This window comes from Leucoraja erinacea, chromosome 3, assembly GCF_028641065.1.
Source record: "Leucoraja erinacea ecotype New England chromosome 3, Leri_hhj_1, whole genome shotgun sequence".
NCBI lineage: Eukaryota > Metazoa > Chordata > Chondrichthyes > Rajiformes > Rajidae > Leucoraja > Leucoraja erinaceus.
In genome coordinates, this window is record NC_073379.1 from 7,796,790 (window position 1) to 7,820,306 (window position 23,517).

The 23,517-nt window shown below is 44.9% G+C and overlaps 1 protein-coding gene across 1 annotated transcript in view; it reads left to right on the top strand.

The window, feature by feature from the left end:
* LOC129695217 (sorbin and SH3 domain-containing protein 2-like) overlaps nucleotides 1–23,517 on the top strand; it is a 234,464-nt gene that overhangs the window by 71,928 nt on the left and 139,019 nt on the right. The window contains exons 2-3 of the mRNA XM_055631996.1: nucleotides 20,004–20,059; nucleotides 21,146–21,241. Of these exons, the coding sequence (XP_055487971.1) occupies nucleotides 20,050–20,059; nucleotides 21,146–21,241 (106 nt within the window). The 5' untranslated portion in view covers nucleotides 20,004–20,049. The remainder of the gene's footprint in view (nucleotides 1–20,003; nucleotides 20,060–21,145; nucleotides 21,242–23,517) is intronic.

The following is a 23,517-nucleotide window of genomic DNA, read 5'->3' on the forward strand; positions in this document are numbered from 1 at the left end:
TAGATCAGCCATGATTGAATGGCGGAGTAGACTTGATGGGCCGAATGGCCTAATTCTACACCTATTCCTTATGAACTTATGACCAAACTGAACAATGTGCCCCTTAGGTTCATATTAAATCTTGCCCCTCTCATCATAAACATACATCCTCTTGTTTTGTATTACCCTACACTGGGTAAAAGAACTGTATTCCCCGCATGATTTTATGCACTGATTCAACTCCCATGGGTTTTCTTATGGTCTAGGAGCAGAATTAGGCCATTCGGCCCATCAAGTCTACTCCGCCAGTCAATCATGGCTGATCTATCTTTCCCACTCAAACTCATTCTCCTGCCTTCTCCCCGTAACCCCTGACACCCGTACTAATCAGGAATCTATCTATCTCCGCCTTAAAAATATCCACTGACTTGGCCTCCACAGCCGCCTGTGGCAATGAATTCCACAGATTCACCACCCTCTGAGTAAAGACATTCCTCCTCATCTCCTTCCTAAAGGTATGTCCTTTTATTCTGAGGCTGTGCCCTCTAGTCCTAGACTCTTCCGCTAGTGGAAACATCCTCTCCACAGTCACTGTTTGGATTTTGTTTTTTTTTGCACCAGATTTTGAACAGACTTTTCATTGTGGTACTCGCTAATTGAAGAACGCTGCACAGATAGTGAAATCCCCTCGTAATTAAGGAATAACACATTGTTGGCACATTCCATGCCAACAAATAATAATTAGCAGTGAGGATCATCTGTTCATAACGTCTGTTTTCTGCCTAAAATCAGGGGAATGCTGAAGTGATCAGTGTTGTGCCTTTTACATTTTACGTTCTTTGAACAAGTATAGTATCTTTATAAGATAGGCACAACGTGCTGGAGTAACTCAGCGTGTCAGGCAGTGTCTCTGGAGAAAGGGATGAGTGATGTTTCGGGTTTGAAGAATGCTGAGAGAATGGAGCGGCTGGGCTTGTACACTCTGGAGTTTAGAATGATGAGAGGATATCTTATTGAAACATATAAGATTATTAAAGGGCCTGTCCCACTTACGCAACTTTTTTGGCGACTGCCGGCCACCCGTCATAGGTCATTACGGATGGCCGATAATTTTCAACCTGTCGAAAATCCAGCGGCGACCAGAACAGGGTACGACTCTTTGGGCGACTACTCACGACCATACAGGCTTCACCCCGCGACATGTCGCCAGGGTGTCACCTGCATGGTCGTGAGTCGTCTTCTCAGTCGCCCAAAGAGTCGTAGCATCTTTCTGGTCACCGCTGGATTTTCAACATGTTGAAAATTTCCGGCCACCTGCAACGGCCTTTGACGGGTGCTGGCAGTCACCGAAAAAGTCATGTGAGTGGGACAGGCCCTTCAGGGTTTGAACACGCTAGAGGGAGTCCAGAACCAGGGGCCATGGTTTAAGAATAAGGGGTAAGCCATTTAGAGCAGAGAAGAGGAAACACTTTTTCTCACAGAGAGTTGTGAGTCTGTGAATTTCTGTGCCTCAGAGGTCGGTCGAGGCCGGTTCTCTGGATGCTTTCAAGGGGGAGCTAGATAGGGCTCTTCAATATAGCGGAGTCAGGGGATATGGGGAGAAGGCAGGAACGGGGTACTGATTGTGGATGATCAGCCGTGATCACATTGAATGGCGGTGCTGGCTCGAAGGGCCAAATGGCCTACTCCTGCACCTATTGTCTACTGTCTATTGTCCTGACCCAAAACGTCACCCATCCTTTTTCTTCAGAGATGCTGCCTGACCCACTCAGTTACTCCAGCACTTTGTGTCTATGTTTGGTATGAAGCAGCATCTGCAGTTTCTTGTTTGTACATATCCTTATCATCTAAAGACTCGAAAGAGGGAGTACATATCGCCAATTCTGGCCTCCCTCCACTGGCTCCCGGTGCACTTTCGAGTTCATTTTAAGATACTGTTATTTGTTTTTAAATCTCTGAATGGGCTCGCCCCGCCTTACCTCTCTGAGCTGCTCCACCCATACGCTCCTGCCCGGTCCCTCGGGTCAGCTGGTCAGCTGCTCCTGGAGGTACCGAGGTCTAGTCGGAGGCTCAGAGGGGATAGAGCCTTCTCTGTTGCTGCTCCGGCACTCTGGAACACCCTGCCGTTGCACATCAGACAGGCCCCCTCTCTGTCCATCTTCAAATCCAGTGTTAAAACACATTTGTACTCCCTGGCTTTTGACCATGCCTGAGGCTTTGCTTCTGTTTGTGGTGTTTTTGATGTTTCTTTATTTTACATGTCTTTACCTACTATTTCTTTTGATTGTTATTTTTGGTGTGTATTAACTTTTTTGTCAATGATTAGTGATGTACAGCACTTTGTTGCAGCTATGTTTGTTTTTAAAGTGCTCTATAAATAAATTATTATTATTATTATCTACCCTGGAGGTAATGCAGGATGCATTGAGATGCAGTGACAGATGCATGCATGAAACAATGCAATGCTAGCATTTATTTCGCGAGGACTAGAATATAAAAACAGGGATGTAATGCTGAGGCTTTATGGGGCACAGGTAAGATCGCATTTGGAGTATTGTGAGCAGTTTTGGGCCCATATCTGAGGAAGGATGTACACTGGCGTTGGAGAGGATCCAGAGGAGATTTATGAGAATGATTGAACCCGGGCCTCTGGCAGCTCTACCGCTGTGCCACACCTAATTCTGTACTTACCTGCAAGAGCGGAGACTTTGAGACTGCTGCCAGATATGTAGTTGCCATTACAACATGGAAACACTTATGCTAATAGAATTACTGCACTAACCAGCAATGTATTGTTTTGGAAATTTAAGGTGCTGAATCTACCTGTTCCATGAAACATGTTCCAAAGAAACATAGAAAATAGGTGCAGTAGGAGGTAATTCGGCCCTTCGAGCCAACATCGCCATTCATTGTGATCATGGCTGATCGTCCCCAATCAATAATCCGTGACTGCCTTCTCCCCATATCCCTTGATTCCACTAGCCCCTAGAGCTCTATCTAACTCTCTCTTAAATCCATCCAGTGACTTGGCCTCCACTGCCCCCTGTGGCAGGGAATTCCACAAATTCACAACTCACTGGGTGAAAACGTTTTTTCTCACCTCAGTCTTAAATTACCTCCCCTTTATTCTAAGACTGTGGACCCTGGTTCTGGACTCGCCCAACAGTGGGAACATTTTTCCTGCATTTAGCTTGTCCAGTCCTTTTATAATTTTACATGGTTCTATAAGATCTTCCCCTCATCCTTCTAAACTCCAGTGAATACAAGCCTAGTCTTTTGAATCTTTCCTCATATGATAGTCCCGCGATCCCAGGGATCAATTTGGTGAACCTACGCTGCACTACCTCAATCACAAGGATGTCCTTCCTCAAATTAGGGATGTCCTTCCTCAAATTAGGATAAGGGGGGACTTCACTTCCCAAAGAAGGCTTTTACAACATTTCAGAAGCTCAGTAATATTGCGTGTAGTGCTGGGAAATTGAGTTTAACTTAGTTGGGTTGAGTTTAATGTCACGTGTGCAGAGGTAGAGTGAAAAGCTTTTGTTGCGGGCTAACCAGTCAGTGGAAAGACAATACATGATTACAACCGAGCCATTTACAGTGTACAGATAAAAGGAATAATGTGAAGAATGTTTAGTGCAGGATAAAGTCCAGTAAAGTCTGATCATAGATAGTCCAAGGGTCTCCAATGAAGTAGGTGGGAGGTCAGGTCCACTCTCTAGCTGTTGGTAGGATGATTCAGTTGCCTGATAACAGCTGGGAAGAAACTGCTCCTGAAACTGGAGGTGTGCGTTGTCATAATTCTGTAGCTTTTATGTGATCAGTCTACGTATGTCTGCAAGGTATAGATCTGTGCGATTGTCGCCACACATAAAGACAATCCCCGATTAAATCACGGTGGCGCAGCAGTAGAGTTCCTGTCTTACAGTGAATGCAGCGCCGGAGACCCGGGTTCGATCCCGATTACGGGTGCTGTCCGTACGGTGTTTGTACATTCTCCCCGTGACCTGCGTGGGTTTTCTCCGATATCTTTGGTTTCCTGCAACATTCGAAAGACACAGGTTTCTAGGGTAATTGGCTTGGTAAATGTAAAAAAATTGTCCCCTACACCTGCACTTATTTTTCTATGTTTCTATGTTCAATCATGGCTGATCTATCTTTCCCTTTTAACCCCATTCTCTTGCCTTCTCCCCATAACCCCTGATATCTGTCACAAATGCTGGCACTAATTTTTGAAGTCCTGTTTGTGCCCTGTATTTCTAAACTAAACTGAACTAAACCGATTAAGGGATTTGCTCCAACCATCTAGTGGTCACTCCGTGAGACAACAAGTTGTTTACAAAAATAAAGTTATTTTTAACAGCGAAAAATGTATTTTAGTTACTGCAAGATAAAAATACTAAAGGCTGTTTGCTACTTTGTTTAATCGAGTTAAATGGAAATTGAAGTGATTTCATGTCAATTTCAAAGCCTTACCAATTTCAATGCCTTGTCAATTTCCACGCCTTGTCAATTTCAACGCCTCCGCAGTGTAAAGCCCCTGTCCCACTGTACGAGGTAATTCAAGAGTTCTCCCGAGTTTTCCCCTGATCCGAACTCGGAGAATGTCCGTAACGGGTCCGCAGGAGTTCGTGGATGTCCCGTAGTGGCTTGTAATGCTAACGGTAGGCACTCGGGAAATCCGGTAAACTCGTAACGTTTTTTCATCCATGTAAAAAATGTCAACGAGTAAAAAAATACTCCTGATGTAAAAAATTGTTACTTTTTACTCGTACGAGCCGCTACGAGACATCCTACGAATCTGTGGAGCATCACACTTGTGAAATACCAATCAGCGTACTTCAGATTTATTTTGGTTGGATGGGACGGAAATAAAGTTTTACCTCAGCGCGAAGAAGGATCCGTGCCGTGTAAGAAAATGGATTTCCTTTTATGTCAGTGATGTTTGTGCACCAGAAAGGAATGTATTAATCACTGTCGACAGAGTCAAAATGCTGGAGAAAATCAGTGGGACGGGCAGCATCTCTGCAGAGAAGGAATGGGTTGCGTTTCGGGTCGAGACCCTTCTTCAGACTGAGGAGAGGGAGACACAGAGACCTGGTGGGGTGAGGTGTGAAAACGAGACATCAAAGGGGATGGAGATCAAGGAAAATGTAGAATAGATCACACTGTGTCCTTCTGTCGATGAGGCTGTCATTTGTGTAGTAGTGAGCAATATGGGAACACTTGGGCAGTTGCTACCTCACAGCGCCAGAGTCCTGGGTTCGATCCTGACTATGGGTGCTGTCTGTACGGAGTTTGTACATTCTCCCTGTGACCTGCCTGGGTTTTCTCCGAGTCAGAGGGTGGTGAATCTTTTCTTTAGTCAGAGCGTGGTGAATCTGTGGAAGGCTGTCGAGGACAAGTCAGTGTATAGTTTTAAGGCAGAGATTGATAGATTCTTGATTAATACAGGTTTCAGAGGCAGGAGAATGGGGCTAGGAGGGAGAGATAGATCAGCCATGATTGAAAGGTGGAGTAGACTTGATGGGCCGAAACAAGGGCATGCAGGTACAGCAGGCAGTGAAGAAAGCTAATGGAATGTTGACCTTCATAACAAGAGGATTTCAGTATAGGAGTAGAGAGGTTCTTCTGCAGTTGTATAGGGCTCTGGTAAGACCCCATCTGGAGTATTGCATGCAGTTTTGGTCTCCTAATTTGAGGAAGTACATCCTTGTGATTGAGGCAGTGCAGCGTAGGTTCACAAGATTGATCCCTGGGATGGTGGGACTGTCATATGAGGAAAGGTTGATAAGACTAGGCTTGTATTCACTGGAGTTTAGAAGGATGAGGGGGTATCTTATAGAAATATATAAAATTATAAAAGGACTGGACAAGCTAGATGCAGGAAAAAATCTTCGCAATGTTGGGCGAGTCCAGAACCGGGGGCCACAGTCTTAGAATAAAGGGGAGGCCATTTAAGACTGAGGTGAGAAAAAACGTTTTCACCCAGAGAGTTGTGAATTTGTGGAATTCCCTGCACAGAGGGCAGTGGAGACCAAATCAAAAGTCAAAGTATATTTTATTGTCATTCAGAAATTTCGTGCCTGCAGTCATACATGTAATAAAAATAACATAAACACCCGATAAACACAAATTTAACATCATCTACAGTGAGTTCACCAGGCACCTCCTCACTGTGATGGAAGGCAAAAATCTTAAAGTCTTTGGGTGGATATAAGAAAGAGTTAGATAGCGCTCTCGGGGCTAGTGGAATCAAGATTATATGGGGAGAAGGCAGGCACGGGTTATTGATTGGGGACGATCAGCCATGATCACAAGGAATGGTGGTGCTGGCTCGAATGGCCTCCTCCTGCACCTGTTTTCTATGTTTCTGGATGGGCAAGTTGGGTCGAAGGGCCTCTTTACGCGCTGTATGACTCTATGGCTCGTACAACTGCATCATTAATCATATTTTATCAATACAATTGAAATTTCTTCACAACACCCATTGTCTAATTAGAGACATTAAAGCATCATCTAACCTCAGCTCGCCTTTTCTGGGAGGAATTCTTTTTTAGCAACCAATGAATCATTTGGTTCATCCGTCTATTTTTAAATATATAAGGTTGATGGATCAGGACATTCCTATTCTTACAATCCTGTTATCTTGGCCTTTTTCTTGTTCACACGATCCAACTTGACATTTACTTGGAGTGCCACGCAATTCCATTATGACCTAATGATTGGCACTGATTTATCTTATCGAGGTATCCAGAGAATATATTCTATCGCTATTTTAAGCGGTCAAAGTCAAAATAATCCGATCAGTCCCTTGCACGGACACTTTCTAATTATAAAAAACTTACGACTGTGTTAAAGAAAGAACTGCAGATGCTGGAAAAATCGAAGGTAGACAAAATTGCTGGAGAAACTCAACTCAATAGGTGACATTTCTCGACCCGAAACGTCACCTATTCCCTTCGCTCCATAGATGCTGCCTCACCCTCTGAGTTTCTCCAGCATTTTAGTCCACCTACTACTGGGTTGAGATGTTTAGGTTTTTTTTTAATTCACTTGTCTTGGAATCACTGCTTCTAAACAATAAATCTCTCAACTCAAGCCGCTAGTAGCTGCTCCTTGAGAAGTCGTATTTCTGAATCCATTGGGATCTAATTTGTACCTCTTCCACACAAACTCTTCACACAAAAGGCTGTTCTTTAATAGATGGGTATCAACCCAAAACACACCCGTTCCTTCTCTCCAGAGATGCTGCCAGTCCCGCGGAGTTATTCCAGCATTTTAGACAATAGACAATAGGTGCAGGAGTAGACCATTCGGCCCTTCGAGCCGGCACCGCCATTCACTGTGATCATGGCTGATCCTCCACAATTAGTACCCCGTTCCTGCCTTCTCCCCATATCCCTTGACTCTGCTATCTTTAAGAGCTCTATCTACCTCTCTCTTGAAAGCATCCAGAAATTTGGCCTCTACTGCCTTCTGAAAGAGAGAATTCCACAGATTCACAATTCTGGGCGAAAAAGTTTTTCCTCATCTCCATTCTAAATGGCCTACCCCCTATTCTTAAACTGAGGCCCCTGGTTCTGGACTCCCCCAACATCGGGAACAAGTTTCTAGATCTAGCGCGTCCAATCCCTTAATAATCTTATACGTTACAAAAGATCTCCTCTCACCCTTCTAAATTCCAGTGTATATAAGCCCAGTCACTCCATTCCTTCAACATATGACAGTCCCGGGAATTAACCTTGTGAACCTGTGCTGCACTCCCTCAATAGAAAGAATGTCCTTCCACAAATTTGGAGACCAAAACTGCACACAACACCCTAGGTGTGGCCTCACTAACGCCCTGCAGAAGGACCTCTTTGCTCCTATAATCAACACCTCATGTTATGAAGGCCAACAAGCCATTAGCTTTCTTCACTGCCTGCTGTACATGCATGCTTACTTTCAGTGACTGATGAACAAGGACCCCCAGATCCCGTTGTACTCCCCTTTTTCCTAACTTGACGCCATTCTGATAATAATCTGCCTTCCTGTTACGGCTACCAAAGTGGATAACCCCACATTTATCCACATTAAACTGCATCTGCCCACTCACCCAACCTGTCCAAGTCACCCTGCATCCTCACAGCATCCACCGCACAGTTCACACTGCCCCCCAGCTTTGTGCCATCTTCAAATTTGCTAATGTTATTTTTAATCCCTCCATCTAAATCATTAATATAAATTGTAAATAGCTGTGGTCCCAGCACTGAGCCTTGCGGTATCCCACCATATTTAGTGTCCATCTTCAATTTAAACCAGCATCTGCAGTTCTTTCCCACACAGGTTGTTCTTTGATATCCATTTCCAGGCCGATGTTTGCATTAGCTTTTGATTTGAATGACATTTTTGTTATAAGGACTCTTGTATTACATAAAGAAGGGCAGTGACTGAATCAGGCAATATCATGGAACTGGGGCAACACGGTGGTGCAGCGGTAGAGTCGCTGCCTCACAGCGCCAGAGACCCGGGTTCCATCCTGACACACGGGTGCTGTCTGTACGGAGTTTGTACGTTCTCCCCGTGATCATGTGGACTTTCCCCGGATTCCCTCCACACTACGAAGACGTACAGGTTTGTAGGTTAATTGGCTTCTGTAAATTGTCCCTAGTGTGTAGGATATGGGGTGACTGTTGGTCGGCACGGGCTCGATGGGACGAGGAGCCTGTTTCCACGCTGTATCTCTAAAGTCTCAAGTCAGTTACCTAATTTAACCCAATCTTACCAGGGCTGGGATAGGATAGAAGTACGCCAACTGCTGATAAATGCAGCATTAAAAAAATGTCATGACATCGCCCCAAGTTGAATTGTGGGGCGGCACGGTGGCACAGCAGTAGAGCTACTGCTTTACAGCGCCAGTGACCCGGGTTCGATCCTGACTACGGGTGCTGTCTGTACGGAGTTTCTACGTTCTCCCCATGACCTGCGTCGGTTTTATCCGAGATCTTTGTTTTCCTCCCACACTCCAAAGACGTACAGGTTTGAAGGTTAATTGGCTTGGTATAAATGTAAATTGTAAATTGTGTGTTGGATAGTGCTAGTGTGCGGGGATCGCTGGTCGGCGCGGACTCGGTGGGCCGAAGGGCCTGTTACTGGGCTGTATCTCGAAACTAAACAAGTGTTGCTTAATATTCCTGGAAAATTGTAACACCCTGGAAAATGTGATATGTGAATGCGTTCCGTCGATTAGCTTATCTGACACTGGCGACGCTATTTTGACTGTGATTGTTGAATGAGTTAAATAAGGCACAGAGAGAGGCCTTGAGAATAGAAGCATTGACTGGACTCAGAACTGGGAGATTCTTTATAACTTATAAAGACAAACTTTGCGATCAAATTAATTTGGTTTGTCAAAAACCTTCTTGAGGATCATATCCGGTGAGTTTACACGATTTCTTAGTTTATTAATAATGTCGATTAGTCACCATTAACTATCTTGAGTTTTTAATTATGGGGTGTGATTTTCATTGACTATAGAGACTTATTGCCCTTTCTGAAATGAAATGAGCTGGATTGTTTTCTCCGGAACGTCGGAGTCTCAGGGCGGACCTGATAGAAGCATATAAAATTCTGAGGGTTATAGAGAAGTCGGAACATTTATCGCCGTGGCGGAAATGTCAAAGACTAGAGGCCTAGGGACTAAAGGGGCAAAGTTTAAGGGAGATGTGCGGGGCAAGACTTTTTACGCAGAGGATGGTGAAGGCCAGGGGTTGGTGGTGGAGGCAGAAGTAATAGTGCCGTTTAAGATGATTTTACATAGGCAGATGGATATGCAAAGATTAGCTCGCGTGCAGGCAGTGGAGATTCGATTTATTATTGTTACGTGTAGTTTTGTTATCCCATCAGAACAGATAATAGGATATATAAATACATTCATAGAATATCGTTCTCAGCAGTTAAGCTGGAAAGGGTGCAGAGGATGTTGCCAGGACTCGAGGACCTGAGCTATAAGGAGACAATAGACAAGAGGTGCAGGAGTAGGCCATCCGGTCCTTCGAGCCAGCACCGCCATTCAATGTGATCTTGGCTGTTAATCCCCTATCAGTACCCCCGTTCCTGCCTTCTCCCCATATCCCCTGACACCGTTATTTTTAAGAGCCCTATCTAGCTCTCTCTTGAAAGCATCCAGAGAACCCTCTTCCACCGCCCTCTGAGGCAGAGAATTCCACAGACTCACCACTCTCTGTGAGAAAAAGTGTTTCCTCGTCTCCGTTCTAAATGGCTTACTCCTTATTGTTAAACTGCGGCCCCTGGTTCTGGACTCCCCCAACATCGGGAACATCTTTCCTGCCTCTAGCGTGTCCAAGCCCTTAACAATCTTATATGTTTCAATGAGATGCCCTTTCATCCTTCTAAACCAGAGTGTACAAGCCCAGCTGCTCCATTCTCTCAGTATATGACAGCCCCGCCATCCCGGGAATTAACCTTGTAAACCTACACTGCACTCCCTCAGTAGCAAGAATGTCCTTCCTCAAATTAGGGGACCAAAACTGCACACAATACTCCAGGTGTGGTCTCACTAAGGCCCTGTACAATCAGGGCTCTGTACAGAGGGTAACGTCAGACTGGGATGCTATTCCTAGGACCGCAGGAGGGTGAGGGGCGATCTTATAGAGGTGAATACCAAGTACCAAGGTCTAAGCGGAAGCTCAGAGGGGATAGAGCCTTTTCTGTTGCTGCCCCGGCACTCTGGAACACCTTGCCGCTGCAGATCAGACAGGCCCCTTCACTGTCCATCTTTAAATCCTCCCTAAAAACTTACTTTTATTCACTGGCTTTCGACACTGGCCGAGACATTGTTCCTGTTTTAGTGCTTTTAATGTCTTTTAATTTTTACTGTTTTTATAGTCCTGTCGTCTTAATGGTTTTAGTAGTAATAACTTTTTGTTGATTTCCCATGTACAGCACTTTGTGGTAACTGATGTTGTCTAAAAGCGCTTTATAAATAAAGTTATTATTATTATTATTATTATGAATACGCTCACGAGGGGACTAGATTGAGTCTATTACTCAGAGTAGTAGTTTCGAGGACCAGAGAACATAGGTTGAGAGGGTGGGGAGGAGAAATTTAATAGGAACCTGAGGGGCAACTTTTTTACCAAAAGGGTGGTGTATGAAATGAGCTGCATAATATATTATGTTTTTTTATGAGGTGTTTGAAATGACATGGACAGGTACATGGCTAGGACAGGCTTAGTGGATAATGGGCCAAACACAGGCAGGTGGGACCAGTGCAGATGGGACATGTTGGTCGGCATGGGCAAGTTGGGTGAAGGGCCTGTTTCCACACTGTATCACTGTGACTCTTTTTAATTTTTATCCTTCATGATCTGTACATGGGAAAATGGTTCCAGCTTTTACGCACGTATTTGTTTTATCCTTGGCAACAAAAGTAAATAGTCTGCTTATCTTTAACTTATTCACATCAGCTTCCATTTTAAATCTTGGTGCGTCATGGCCCTTCGTCTTTAAATCTGCTGTTATAAAGTATATAACTTTATAATCCAGGGTTTCACTTGTCAACCTTCTTTCAATTTCCTGCAATGTTTCATTGCTTCTTTTGATAAAAGAATATGCTTCAAATAATATTTTGCAATGCATTACAGAGTTTAGAAATAAATTGAAAGCTGTCTTAAAATATAATTGGTGGCCTTGAAAGGCAACTCAGTATGTGTTTGGCCTTGCTGACATCAACATCCTATTGACTGCTTTAAGGCTACAAACAAAATCTTACTCATCCAAGGCCATCCATTAATAAAGTGTTGCATTTATTGCTCGCACTAATGAAAGATAACGCACTTTTAAATACTGCCAAACATCTCGATGTTTTCCATTTAAAATGTCCCTTGAATGTAATCAAAATGTTCTTTGAATGCAATGCGTCCACTCTGCATTGACCACTGCGCCAGAGAACTTTGCCTCCCGCAACTAATTTTGTAAGGACGGCACGGTGGCGCAGCGCCAGAGACCCCGGTTCGATCCTGACTACGGGTGCTGTTGAACGGAGTTTGCACGTTCTCCCCGTGACCAGCGTGGGTTTTCTCCGAGATCTTCGGATTTCTCTTACATTCCAAAGACGCGCAGGTTTGTAGGTTCATTGGCATGGTAATTGGAGGTTAATTGTAAATTGTCCCAAGTGTGTGTAGGATAGTGTTAATATGTGGGTCGGATCGGAGGTGGACCAAAGGGCCTGTTTCCGCGCTAATACCTCTAACCTAAACCATAAACTAATCTATCGCTCATTGATATCAGCCATGATCACAATGAATGGCGGTGCTGGCTCGAAGGGCCGAATGGCCTCCTCCTGCACCTATTTTCTATGTTTCTATGTTTTCTATATGCTCGACATAATATTTTGGAGCAGTGATTGAAGTGAAGCAGATTTCATTTTTTAATTCGTTATCTCATAAATTTCTCATTGATTCCAATTGAATTCATGTCTAAGAATGCCTCAGGTGCAAAACTTCAATTCCAAAGCCTTTCTGAAAATGTATGTACAGTTATTTTTAAGGTTTAGTTTAGTTTAGAGATACAGCTCGGAAACAGGCCGGTCGGCCCACCGAGTCCGCACCGATCAGCGATCCCCGCACATAAGCACCATCGTACACACACTAGGAACAATTTACAATTTCACCAAAACCAATTAACTTACCAAACCTGCATGTCTTTGGAGTGTGGGAGGAATCCGGAGCGCCCGGAGAAAACCCACGCTGATCACAGGGGGAACACACAAACTCTGTACAGACAGCACCCATAGTCAGGATCGAACCCGGATCTCTGGCGCTGTGAGGCAGCAACTCTACCGCTGCACCACCGTGCCATCTTTTACTCTAACGATCCTCTCCAGGTGCAATGTAGAAAGTATCCTGACTGGTTGTATCTTGGCCTGCTGCGGGAATTCCAATGCAAGGGAACGCAAGAGTTTGCAGAGAGTGGTGGAACTCTGCCGGGCACAGCCTTCCCCACCATCAAGGAATGGCCGCACCAGGCGCTACCTCAACAAGGCGGCATCCATCATCACAGACCATCCGGGATGTGCCATCTGCTCCCTGCTACCATCAGGCTGAGGTCTCACACCGCTAGCTTCAGGAACAGCTACTATCAGATTCTTCAACTACCCTGCACAAACCTAACCCTACTTTGAGAAAGAGGGACCATGGTCCACCTGTAGACACTAGGTAGACACAACGTGCTGGAGTAACTCAGCGGGGTAGACTGCATCTCCGGAGAAAAGGAATAGGTGAGGCTTTTGGTTGAGACCCTTCTCCAGACTCTGGGTTGAGACCCTTCCTCTCCACTACACTACACCCTCTTCTTTGGCCCCCTTCGGTTATGGCTGACCATGGTTGTCTCCATGGTTAGAGGATGCCTGTGCGTGCCTTTGTTTAACTTAGAATAAAGGGGAGGTCATTTAAGACTGAGGTGAGAAAAATCATTTTCACCCAGAGAGTTGTGAATTTGTGGAATTCCCTGCCACAGAGGGCAGTGGAGGCCAAATCATTGGATGGATTTAAGAGAGAGTTGGATCGAGCTAGCGGAGTCAAGGGATATGGGGAGAAGGCAGGCACGGGTTATTGATAGGGGACGATCAGCCATGATCACAATGAATGGAGTTGCTGGCTCGAAGGGCCGAATGGCCTCCTCTTGCACCTATTTTCTATGTATCTATGTTTCTATGTTAACGTGGGGAGACTGGTGCACAGCCAGCCAGCCCACGGTCGTTGTCAGATCTGGGTCAGGATCCAGTGGCATGGAGTCCAAGACGACCGGATACACTTTTCTGCTGCAGCCTTCATCCGCCTTCCCAGCCGTTGTGACGTTTCACTAAAGTCAGCCATCGTTCCTCTGCCTGTTCCACCGTTGAGGTCTTGGTTGGATTGCTCTTTGTCAGAGATCACCCCCCCCCCCCCTCTCGACCTTACCGCCATGGGTGGCCCTGCCAGGAGCATAGCTCCAGACGGCATCGCTCTCAGGATCTCAGGACCACACAAGCTTCTCCACCACGACATGGTGACAATCCACCCTCCCACCAGTACATTCTGGTCTAGAAGCCAAACACTTATGAACAGTCCAAGTGCACGTTAGATATCGACATGTGCAATATATAGCACAGCTGCACCTTTTTACTCTTGCACTTTAATTATTAATTATAATGTTTTTTTTAATTGTCAGCTGTATTTTGTGTTTTTACCACATGCGAGCAAAGCACCGAGTCAAATTCCTTGCCTGTGTACACACTGTGTAACCATAAATTGAATCAGATTCAGATTCAGATTCAGAGATATATGAAACAAACGAATGAAAGATATGCCGACAACGTAACGATGTTCACAGAAACAGGCCATTGTTAGCTGTTAACTCTATATGATTCGCTTAGTTAAGTTTAGTTTAGAGATACAGCGTGGAAACAGGCCCTTCGGCCCACCGAGTCCGCGCCGCCCAGCGATCCCCACACACTAACACTATCCTACACACACTAGGGACAATTTACATTTATACCAAGCCAATTAACCTACAAACCCGTACGTCTGTGGAGTGTGGAAGGAAACCAGAGATCTCAGAGAAAACAAACGCAGGTCACAGGGAGAATGTACAAACTCCATACAGACGGCACCCGTAGTCGGGATGGAACCCGGGTCTCTGGCGCTGTGAGGCAGCAACTCTACTGCTGCAACACCATGCCACCTACCCGTTACAAATGAGACATTTGCCCAAATTTAGATTTCAAAGTGTATTTTGCTTTGTCATCATTGATGATTATGTTAGTTTTTTGTGATAATCATTACTGGAACAAAACGTTCTGTACTCTTGCACTTGGTTTTGAATCCAATCCATGATTTACAAGTTTGTTGTTCCATAATGAAAATACTTCCCTTCGCTTTTCCTTCATGTTTCTTAAGTTCATAAGGTCAAACTTGATAGGAGCAGAATTAGGCCATTTGGCCCATCAAGTCTACTCCACTATTCAATCATGGCTAATCTATCTCTCCCTCCTAACCCCATTCTCCTGCCTTCTCCCCATCGTCCCTGATGCCCGTACTAATCAATAATCTATCTATCTCTGCCTTAAGAGATACTGACTTATCCCCTGACTTGGCCTCCACAGCCCTCTGTGGCAAAGGATTTCACAGATTCATGACTAGCGGGTCAGGCAGCATCTCTGGTCACATGGCCAGGGCCAGAACTCCTCAGCTGGCCCGCCGGCTGGGCTTTGTGTGCAGTCCAGCACCCGGGCCAACTCATCATTCACCCAGCCACGGCCGAGTCGGTCAACGAATTGCCGTCGGGAGTTTGTCCCGTATTTTGACCTTTTGTCCCTTATCTGGGAGTGAGAAAGTTGACAACCCTGCCCAGGACAGAAAGGTCAGAGTGGGAATGGGAGGGGGAGTTAAAGAGTTTTGCAAACCGGTCAACAGCAACTGCGATTCCTTCCTATGCAGTTCCTTGTGTCTCTATTGATTTCGTTTTTAATTATGCATTTGACTTTTATGATAAATTCATGTCATAGGTTGCCTGATTCCGAGTGTTTCCAGAATTTTGTGTTTTTTACTGCAGATTTCCAGAACATAGTTTTTGCAAGATTTAATCACCTCATAAGTTATAGGAGCAGAATTAGGCCAGTCAGCCCCATTCTCCTGCCTTCTCCACGTAATCTTCAACACCCTCACTAATCAAGAAATTATGATTTTGGTTCATAGTTAGAAAAAAAAACATATTTTTATGTTAAATGGATTTTAAAGTCACCCCAGTTGAATCTGATGAAGGGTCCCAATCCGATCCATGTACTCCAGAGATGCTGCCTGACTCGCTGAGTTACTCCAGCACTCTGTGTGCTCTTTCAGTATTGTCCAGTTGGTTTCACATTAACATTCATGTTATTCAATGTTGATTAAGATATTGCACTCTATATATTTCCCTTTGCATTATGATGTGTGAGTGTGTCAGTATGTATGTGTGTGCATATGGGTGTGTGTGTGTATGCACACACATACTCACATTATATATATGTGTGTGTATGCGTATCTGCGTACGTGTGTATACATGTGTATGTATGTATATATATGTGTGTGTGTGTGTATATGTGTAAGTGTGTGTATATGTGTGTATATGTGTGTGTGTATGTGTATGTGTGTGTGTGTATGTGTGTGTAGGTGTGTATATGTGGTGTGTGTGTGTGTATGTATATATATATATATACATATATGTATGTATATATATATATATATATATGTATATATATATATATATAGTATGGTCTGACTTTATTGGGTAACATGCAACCAAAGCCTTTCACTGTACCTCGATACACATGACAATAATAAGCCTAACACTAAAACCGTGTGGTCCTGACAGTAGTTTTAGTGCAAAATGTTTTAAATCCACCTCTTCATGTTGATAGTCAGGTATTTGAAGAATATGGCATGCTTCATGGTTAAAGACTAATTATTAGTTATTATTTCCAACATCCGATAACATCACGAATTGCAAAATTGAAAGCCTCTGTGCACAAACATCAGAGTCACCTGCCTCTATTTAAATAAAATGTTACCAGTGAACACGCTGGAGGGTTTGTTATTTCTTGTCCTCGTTTCAAATAATGTCAATTATTTCGAGGGGGGAAAGAAATCCAATGCTAGCTTTAATGAAACCGTTGCATGCACAGTTTAATTAGTTGGACTGACTTCTGTTAACATGGGAAGAGGGTATTCTGCCCATTGAGTCCATGCTAGCTCCTGGCACAGCAATCCCAATGGTCCCATTTACTTTCCATATTCTCCTGCTCTCTCCTCAATCCCCGTCAGCTTCCCTTTGCCACAGAGGCGGAGATTGATAGTTTAGTATAGAGATACAGCGGAAACAGGCCCTTCGGCCCACCGATTCCGCGCTGACCAGCACGTTAATAAACACGCTGGGTACAATTTACACGTACACCGAGCCAATTCACCTACAAACCTGTACGTCTCTGGAGTGTCGGAGGAAACCAAAGATCTTGGAGGAAATCCCACGCGGTCACAGGGAGAACGTACAAACTCCACACAGACAGTGCCCGTAGTCGGGATCGAACCCGGGTCTCCGGCGCTGCAAATGCTGCTAGGCAAAGGGTTAGCATGCAAAGGTTGGTGGGTTTTATGGAATGAGCTGCCAGAGGAGGCGGTTGAGGCTGGTACTAACACACAGTTTAAAAAACATTTGGACAGGTACATGGATAGGATAGGGTAAGAGGTATATGGGCCAAAGGTAGGCAGGTAGGACTAGTGTAGATGAGACTTGTTGGTCGGTGTGGGCAAGTTGGACCGAAGGGCCTGTTTCCACACAGTCTGACTATAAAAAAACAATTTAACTGCACAGATTTCTTCGTGATGGCTTTAAAATGGTGAGATAGCTTTGCTGAAGATTGCACTAGATTCTAACTTCAGGCATCTGTGCCATGAATTTAATCTTTCTGCTCTTAGCAAATTCCTCTTGTGTTTAAGTGATTTAAGTTTCCGATAAACATGAACAAGATTTGCAATGTTACTTGCTTCCAATCAGTAATTATTATAGAAAGAAATTAGTGAATGAATATCAGAGCGAGTGGCTTAAAATAAACTTCTGTATGTAGAAAGAAGAAACTGCCGATGCTGGTTTACACAAAAGTACATAAAGTTCTGGAGTAACTCAGCAGGTCAGGTAGCATCTCTGGAGAACATGGGTAGGTAATGTTTCAATTCTGAAGAAGTGTCCCGACCCAAAACGTCACTCTCCAGAGATGATGCCTGACTCGCTGAGTTTCTTCAGCACTCTGTGTGCTTTAGAATAAACTTCTCTGTTCATTTAGTTTTGTTTAGTTTAATTTAGTTTAGAAATACAATGTCTTAGCTTATACTCAAATTTTAGGAAAAATGCTCCAATACCAACAATAAAAATGTGGATTTCAAACATGTTCGAAACACTACACTTGGAAGAGATGAGACTCCTCCTAGCACGCAAAGCAGACCACTCCCAAAAGACGTGGTCTGCATTTATGGAACTATTACAAGCATAAGGTGCAATAGTAATTTAAAATATAAATGGTACCAGGATCTGGTAACGGGGGGTATAAAATAAATTTAAAAAAACACGGTTGGTATATCCTTTTTTGCGAGTTTTGTGTCACAATAGAGTGATTGTTTTTCCTTTTTTTTCTTTTCTTTCTAAGGTCTTATTTCCTTTCTTTACTTCCTTCTCTAACTTCTTCCCTAAGGGGCTTTCTTTTCCCAACACTTTCCTGCACCTTCACGATTCTTGCTCACTTTCCTTACTTCTTTTATTTCTATCTTTTTTAAAGCTCGAAAAACGAAGTGGTACAACAAATGGAATAAGATATATCTGATGTGTATGATTGTAATTTACTGTACTTCTAATAAAAATAAAATTTAAAAAGAAATAAAAAAGAAATACAATGTCCAAACAGGCCCTTCGGCCCAATGGGTTCATGCTGACCAGTGATCACCCTGTAAGCTACCACTAGCCTACACACTAGGGACAATTTACAATTTTACCAAAGCTAATTTAACCTACAAACCTGTACGTCTTTGGAGTGTGGGAGGAAATCGCAGCACCTGGAGAAAATCCATGCGGTCACAGGGAGAATAATAATAATAATAATATATTTTATTGTCATTGCACATAAGTGCAACGAGATTTGGGTTTGCAGCTTCCATCCGATGTCATAACTTAAATAACTAATAAAATTTAGATTTAGATTTAGATACCCTGAGAACATGGTTTGTAAAAAGAACATTACAACAGTAAAATAGTAAAAACAGTGCAAACAGACTAAAGTGCAGATGTGTCTGTGTGACGTGACCATCCGAGGGAGACAGTCTATGGGGGGTGGGGGGCACTCAGCAGGGCCGGTTCAGAGCCGCTATAGCTCTGGGAATTAAGCTGTTCCTGAGTCTGGAGGTTCGGGCGTAGAAGGCCTTGTAACATCTGCCGGAGGAAAGTAGTTCGAACAGTCCGTTACAAGGGTGTGAGGAGTCTTTATGGATGCTGACGGCCTTCCTGAGGCACGTACGTACAAACTCTGTACACACAGCACCCGTAGTCAGGATTGAACCCGGGTCTCTGGCGCTGTGAGGCAGCAACTCTACCGCTGCACCACCATGCCACCCCTCAACAGCTGATCAATATCTTTCCTACATTGATGAGCAAAATTGAACACAATTCCCACAGTAAGTGGAAGTAAGCTGTCTTGCCTCAGGACATGAATTGAGGCACATCGAGGGTTATTCTGTTATCAGATAAAATAATGCAGATAATATATAATAAATGCGTCTGGAGCTGTTTATGTGCATATCTCTCCAGAATTTTGCCAACAAATAGTTCACATTCTGGCCTACGTCAATTAAGTAAAGCTCTAATCTATTTCTGTCACGTGGCAATCTTTAAGGAATGAATGATTTAAAGGGCCTGTCTCTCTTACGCGACCTTTTCTGCGACTGCCAGCACCCGTCATAGGTCGGCGAAAATTTCCAATGTGGTGAAAATTCAGCAGCGGCCAGAAAGACGCTACGACTCTTTGGGTGTCTAGGAGACCTCTCACGACCATACAGGCGACCCCCTGGAGACTTGCCCCCTGGTGACACCCCACGACCTCTCACGACCTCTTTCTGGTCGCCGCTGAATTTTCAACGTGTTGAAAATTTTCGCCGACCCATGACGGGGCGCCGGCAGTCGCCGAAAAAGTCGCGCAAGTGGGACAGGCCCTCATGAGTTCGGTGTCGCAAATCAGTGTCAGAGTCTTGGTTGGAAGAAGGGTCTCGACCCGAAACGTCACCCATTCCTTCTCTCTAGAGATGCAGCCTGTCCCGCTGAGTCACTCCAGCATTTTTGTGTCTATCTTCGGTGTAGTTCCTTCCTACACACTGTAGGAACCTTGTGTTGTTTTACATTCCACGTTCGTTGAAGACTTGATTTTGCCTCAAGTAACCTCTATTTGCCTTTATTTTATTTTTCAGAATAAACTGAATTTTCCAATAGAAGGCAGACTCTCCACTTGTCACCATGAATACAGGTATGTTCCAAACTCTCAGAGCTAAGATTGAATGCATTCTTTACATTAACCAATCCTTAAGGATGTTATTTGATCCAAATAGTTATTTGGTCCAAGTTGTCAGGTTTGAACCCGGGTCTCTGGCACTGTGAGGTAACAGCTCTGTGTCACTGTACCACCCTTCGGGCCTACGTGTGAAGGCCTTTGTACCAAGAGACCTCTTGACCACCCTGTCCACCTGTGACACCACCTTCAAAGAGCCATGTACGTGCAGGCCTCGATCCCTCTGCTCTACAACACTCCCCAGATCCCAGCCATTCAGCAGCACTGGTCCTACACACCAGGGATAATTGACCATTTTTACAGAAGCCAAATAACCTGGAAACCTTTATGTCTGTGGAGTGTGGGAGGAAACCGGAGCACCCGAGGAATATCAATAGACAATGGACATAGGTGCAGGAGTACAGCACTGCCATTCAACGTGATCATGGCTGATCATCCCCAATCAGTACCCCGTTCCTGCCGTCTCCCCATATCCCCTGACTCTGCTATATTGACATCCTTCGCGGTCACGGGGATGACGGACAAACTGCATACAGACAACAGCCGTAGTCAGGATCAAACCCGGGTCTCTGGTGCTGGGAGGCAGCAACTCTACCGCTGCGCCACCGTGCCACTCTGTGACACCACTTTTCCAGGGTCTCGACCCGAAACGTGGCCTATTCCTTCTCTCCATAGATGCTGCCTCACCCGCTGAGTTCCTCCAGCATTTTTTGTCTACCTTCCATTTTCTAGGAACCATGCACCTGTACTCCGAGATCCTTCTGCTCCACAACACTCCCCAGGGCCGTACCACTCACTGTGTAGGTCCTGCCCGGGTTTGGCCTGGCAAAAGGCAACACATTGCACTCATTTAAATTTTATTTAAGGAATGGCGAATGGAGTTTAATGCAGTGATTGTTTTTTTTCTTAACTCGAGCAGCTTTCCTGCATGTAAATAATATGCTTGGTTTGGTATACGCAGCCACTGAATAAGTTGCACGGGCTCGCTCACTCTCCCGCTCTGCCTGACACGGACGCTGTGCATTTCTCTGCTTCCCTTTGCAGACAGCGGCGGCTGCGCTCGTAAACGTGCTGCTACTTCCGTTAAATTAGCCTCCGTGAAGAGAGTGCAGAGTTCACCCAACTTGTTGCTGGTTACAGGTACTAACTCTTCCCTGGCTGAATAGCTTGCATGCTCCTCCCGACCTGGTTGGCGAATACCCGATAGCTGTGAGAAGTTGCAAAGTGGGAACGCATTTCCATCCAAGACCGCGAGAAATTGCAAGGAATTAGTTGACGCACCCCTGACCATCACACAAACCAACCTCCCTTCCATTGACTCATCTTGTGTTTGATTTCACTTTCTGATAAACACGAACGAGATTTGCAATGTTACTTGATTTCAATCGGTAAATATTATAGAAATAGTCTAGTGGATAAATATCGCAGAGGTTAAGCTAAATAAACCTCTACATTTAGAAACATGGAATTGCAGATGCTAGTTTACACAAAAGGACATAAAGTGCTGGAGTAACTGGAGTGACGACGTTTTGGGGTCTGGAGAAGGGTCCCGACCCAAAGTGTCACCTATCCATGTTCTCCAGAGATGCTGCCTGACCCGCTGAGTTACTCCAGCACTCTGTGAAACGTCACCTATCCATGTTCTCCAGAGATGCTGCCTGACCCGCTGAGTTACTCCAGCACTCTGTGAAACGCCACCTATCCATGTTCTCCACAGATGCTGCCTGACCCGCTGAGTTACTCCAACACTCTGTGAAACGTCACCTATCCATGTTCTCCAGAGATGCTGCCTGACCCGCTGAGTTTCTCCAGCACTCTGTGAAGTGTCATCTATCCATGTTCTCCAGAGATGCTGCCTTCTTCTGCAGTCGTATAGGGCTCTGGTAAGACCACATCTGGAGTATTGCGTACAGTTTTGGTCTCCTAATTTGAGGAAGGACATCCTTGTGATTGAGGCAGTGCAGCATAGGTTCACGAGATTGATCCCTGGGATGGCGGGACTGTCATATGAGGAAAGATTGAAAGGACTAGGCTTGTATTCACTGGAGTTTAGAAGGATGAGGGGGATATCTTATAGAAACATATAAAATTACAAAAGGACTGGACAAGCTAGATGCAGGAAAAATGTTCCCAATGTTGGGCGAGTCCAGAACCAGGGGCCATAGTCTTAGAATAAAGGGGAGTCCATTTAAGACTGAGGTGAGAAAAAACGTTTTCACCCAGAGAGTTGTGAATTTGTGGAATTCGCTGCCACAGGGGGCAGTGGAGACCAAGCCACTGGATGGATTTAAGAGAGAGTTAGATAGAGCTCTAGGGGCTAGTGGAATCAAGGGATATGGGGAGAAGGCAGTTGGCAGGCATGGGTTATTGATAGGGGACGATGAGCCATGATCACAATGAATGTCGGTGCTGGCTCGAAGGGCCGAATGGCCTCCTCCTGCACCTATTTTCTATGTTTCTATGCTGCCTGACCTGCTGAGTTCAGCACTCTATGAAACGTCACCTATCCATGTTCTCCTGAGATACCGCCTGACCCGCTGAGTTACTCCAGTACTTCGCGAGCTTTAGCATAAACCTTTCTATTTATTTAGATTAGAAATACAGTGCGGAAACATGTTCTTCAGCCCACTGAGTCCACGCCAACCAGTGATCCCCGTACAATAACATTCTCCCACACACACTGGGGACAATTTTACATTCATACCAAAGCCAATTAACCTACAAACCTGCACGTCGTTGGAGTGTGCGAGGAAACCGATGCACCCGGAGAAAACCCACGCAGGTCACGGGGAGAACGTACAAACTCCGTACAGACAGCACCCGTGGTCAGGATGGAACCCGGGTCTCTGGCGCTGTGAGGCAGAAACTCTACCGCTGCGCCACCATGCCGCCCCCTAATTTTCAAATTCCATTCACTGAGTTTCCATTAATATGGATTGATATTTAAGACCGCACATGAACTGTGATGGAGTTTTGCATCCCAGTTCTCATTACCACCCCCATTCTTGCTTTATGGAGCAAAATCCAACTGAGTGGGAGGTAAATTGGCTGTGGTAAATCAGTGTTGATGTTCGTGGGTGGAAGGGGCATTGGGAGGAGTGGATGAACATGTCTGGGGAAGGATTACAGATAGATAAGTCAGGAATGGTACTGAAGGGATGTGGCATTGGCTCAGTGGGGGTGAATGAGCTACTAAATTGTCTGTGGGTGAGGGGGGGGGGAGAAAAAAGTGATAAATATGCAAATATGAGAACTGCCCAATCATTACATAGTCACAGACAGCACCCGTGGTCAGGATGGAACTCGGGTCTCAGGCACTGTGAGACAGCAGCACCACTGCCGCGCCACCGTGCCGCCCCCTAATGTTTTAAGCGTGGTGGTCTGTGTGCAAGGATGCCTGACATGGGCCTCACTAA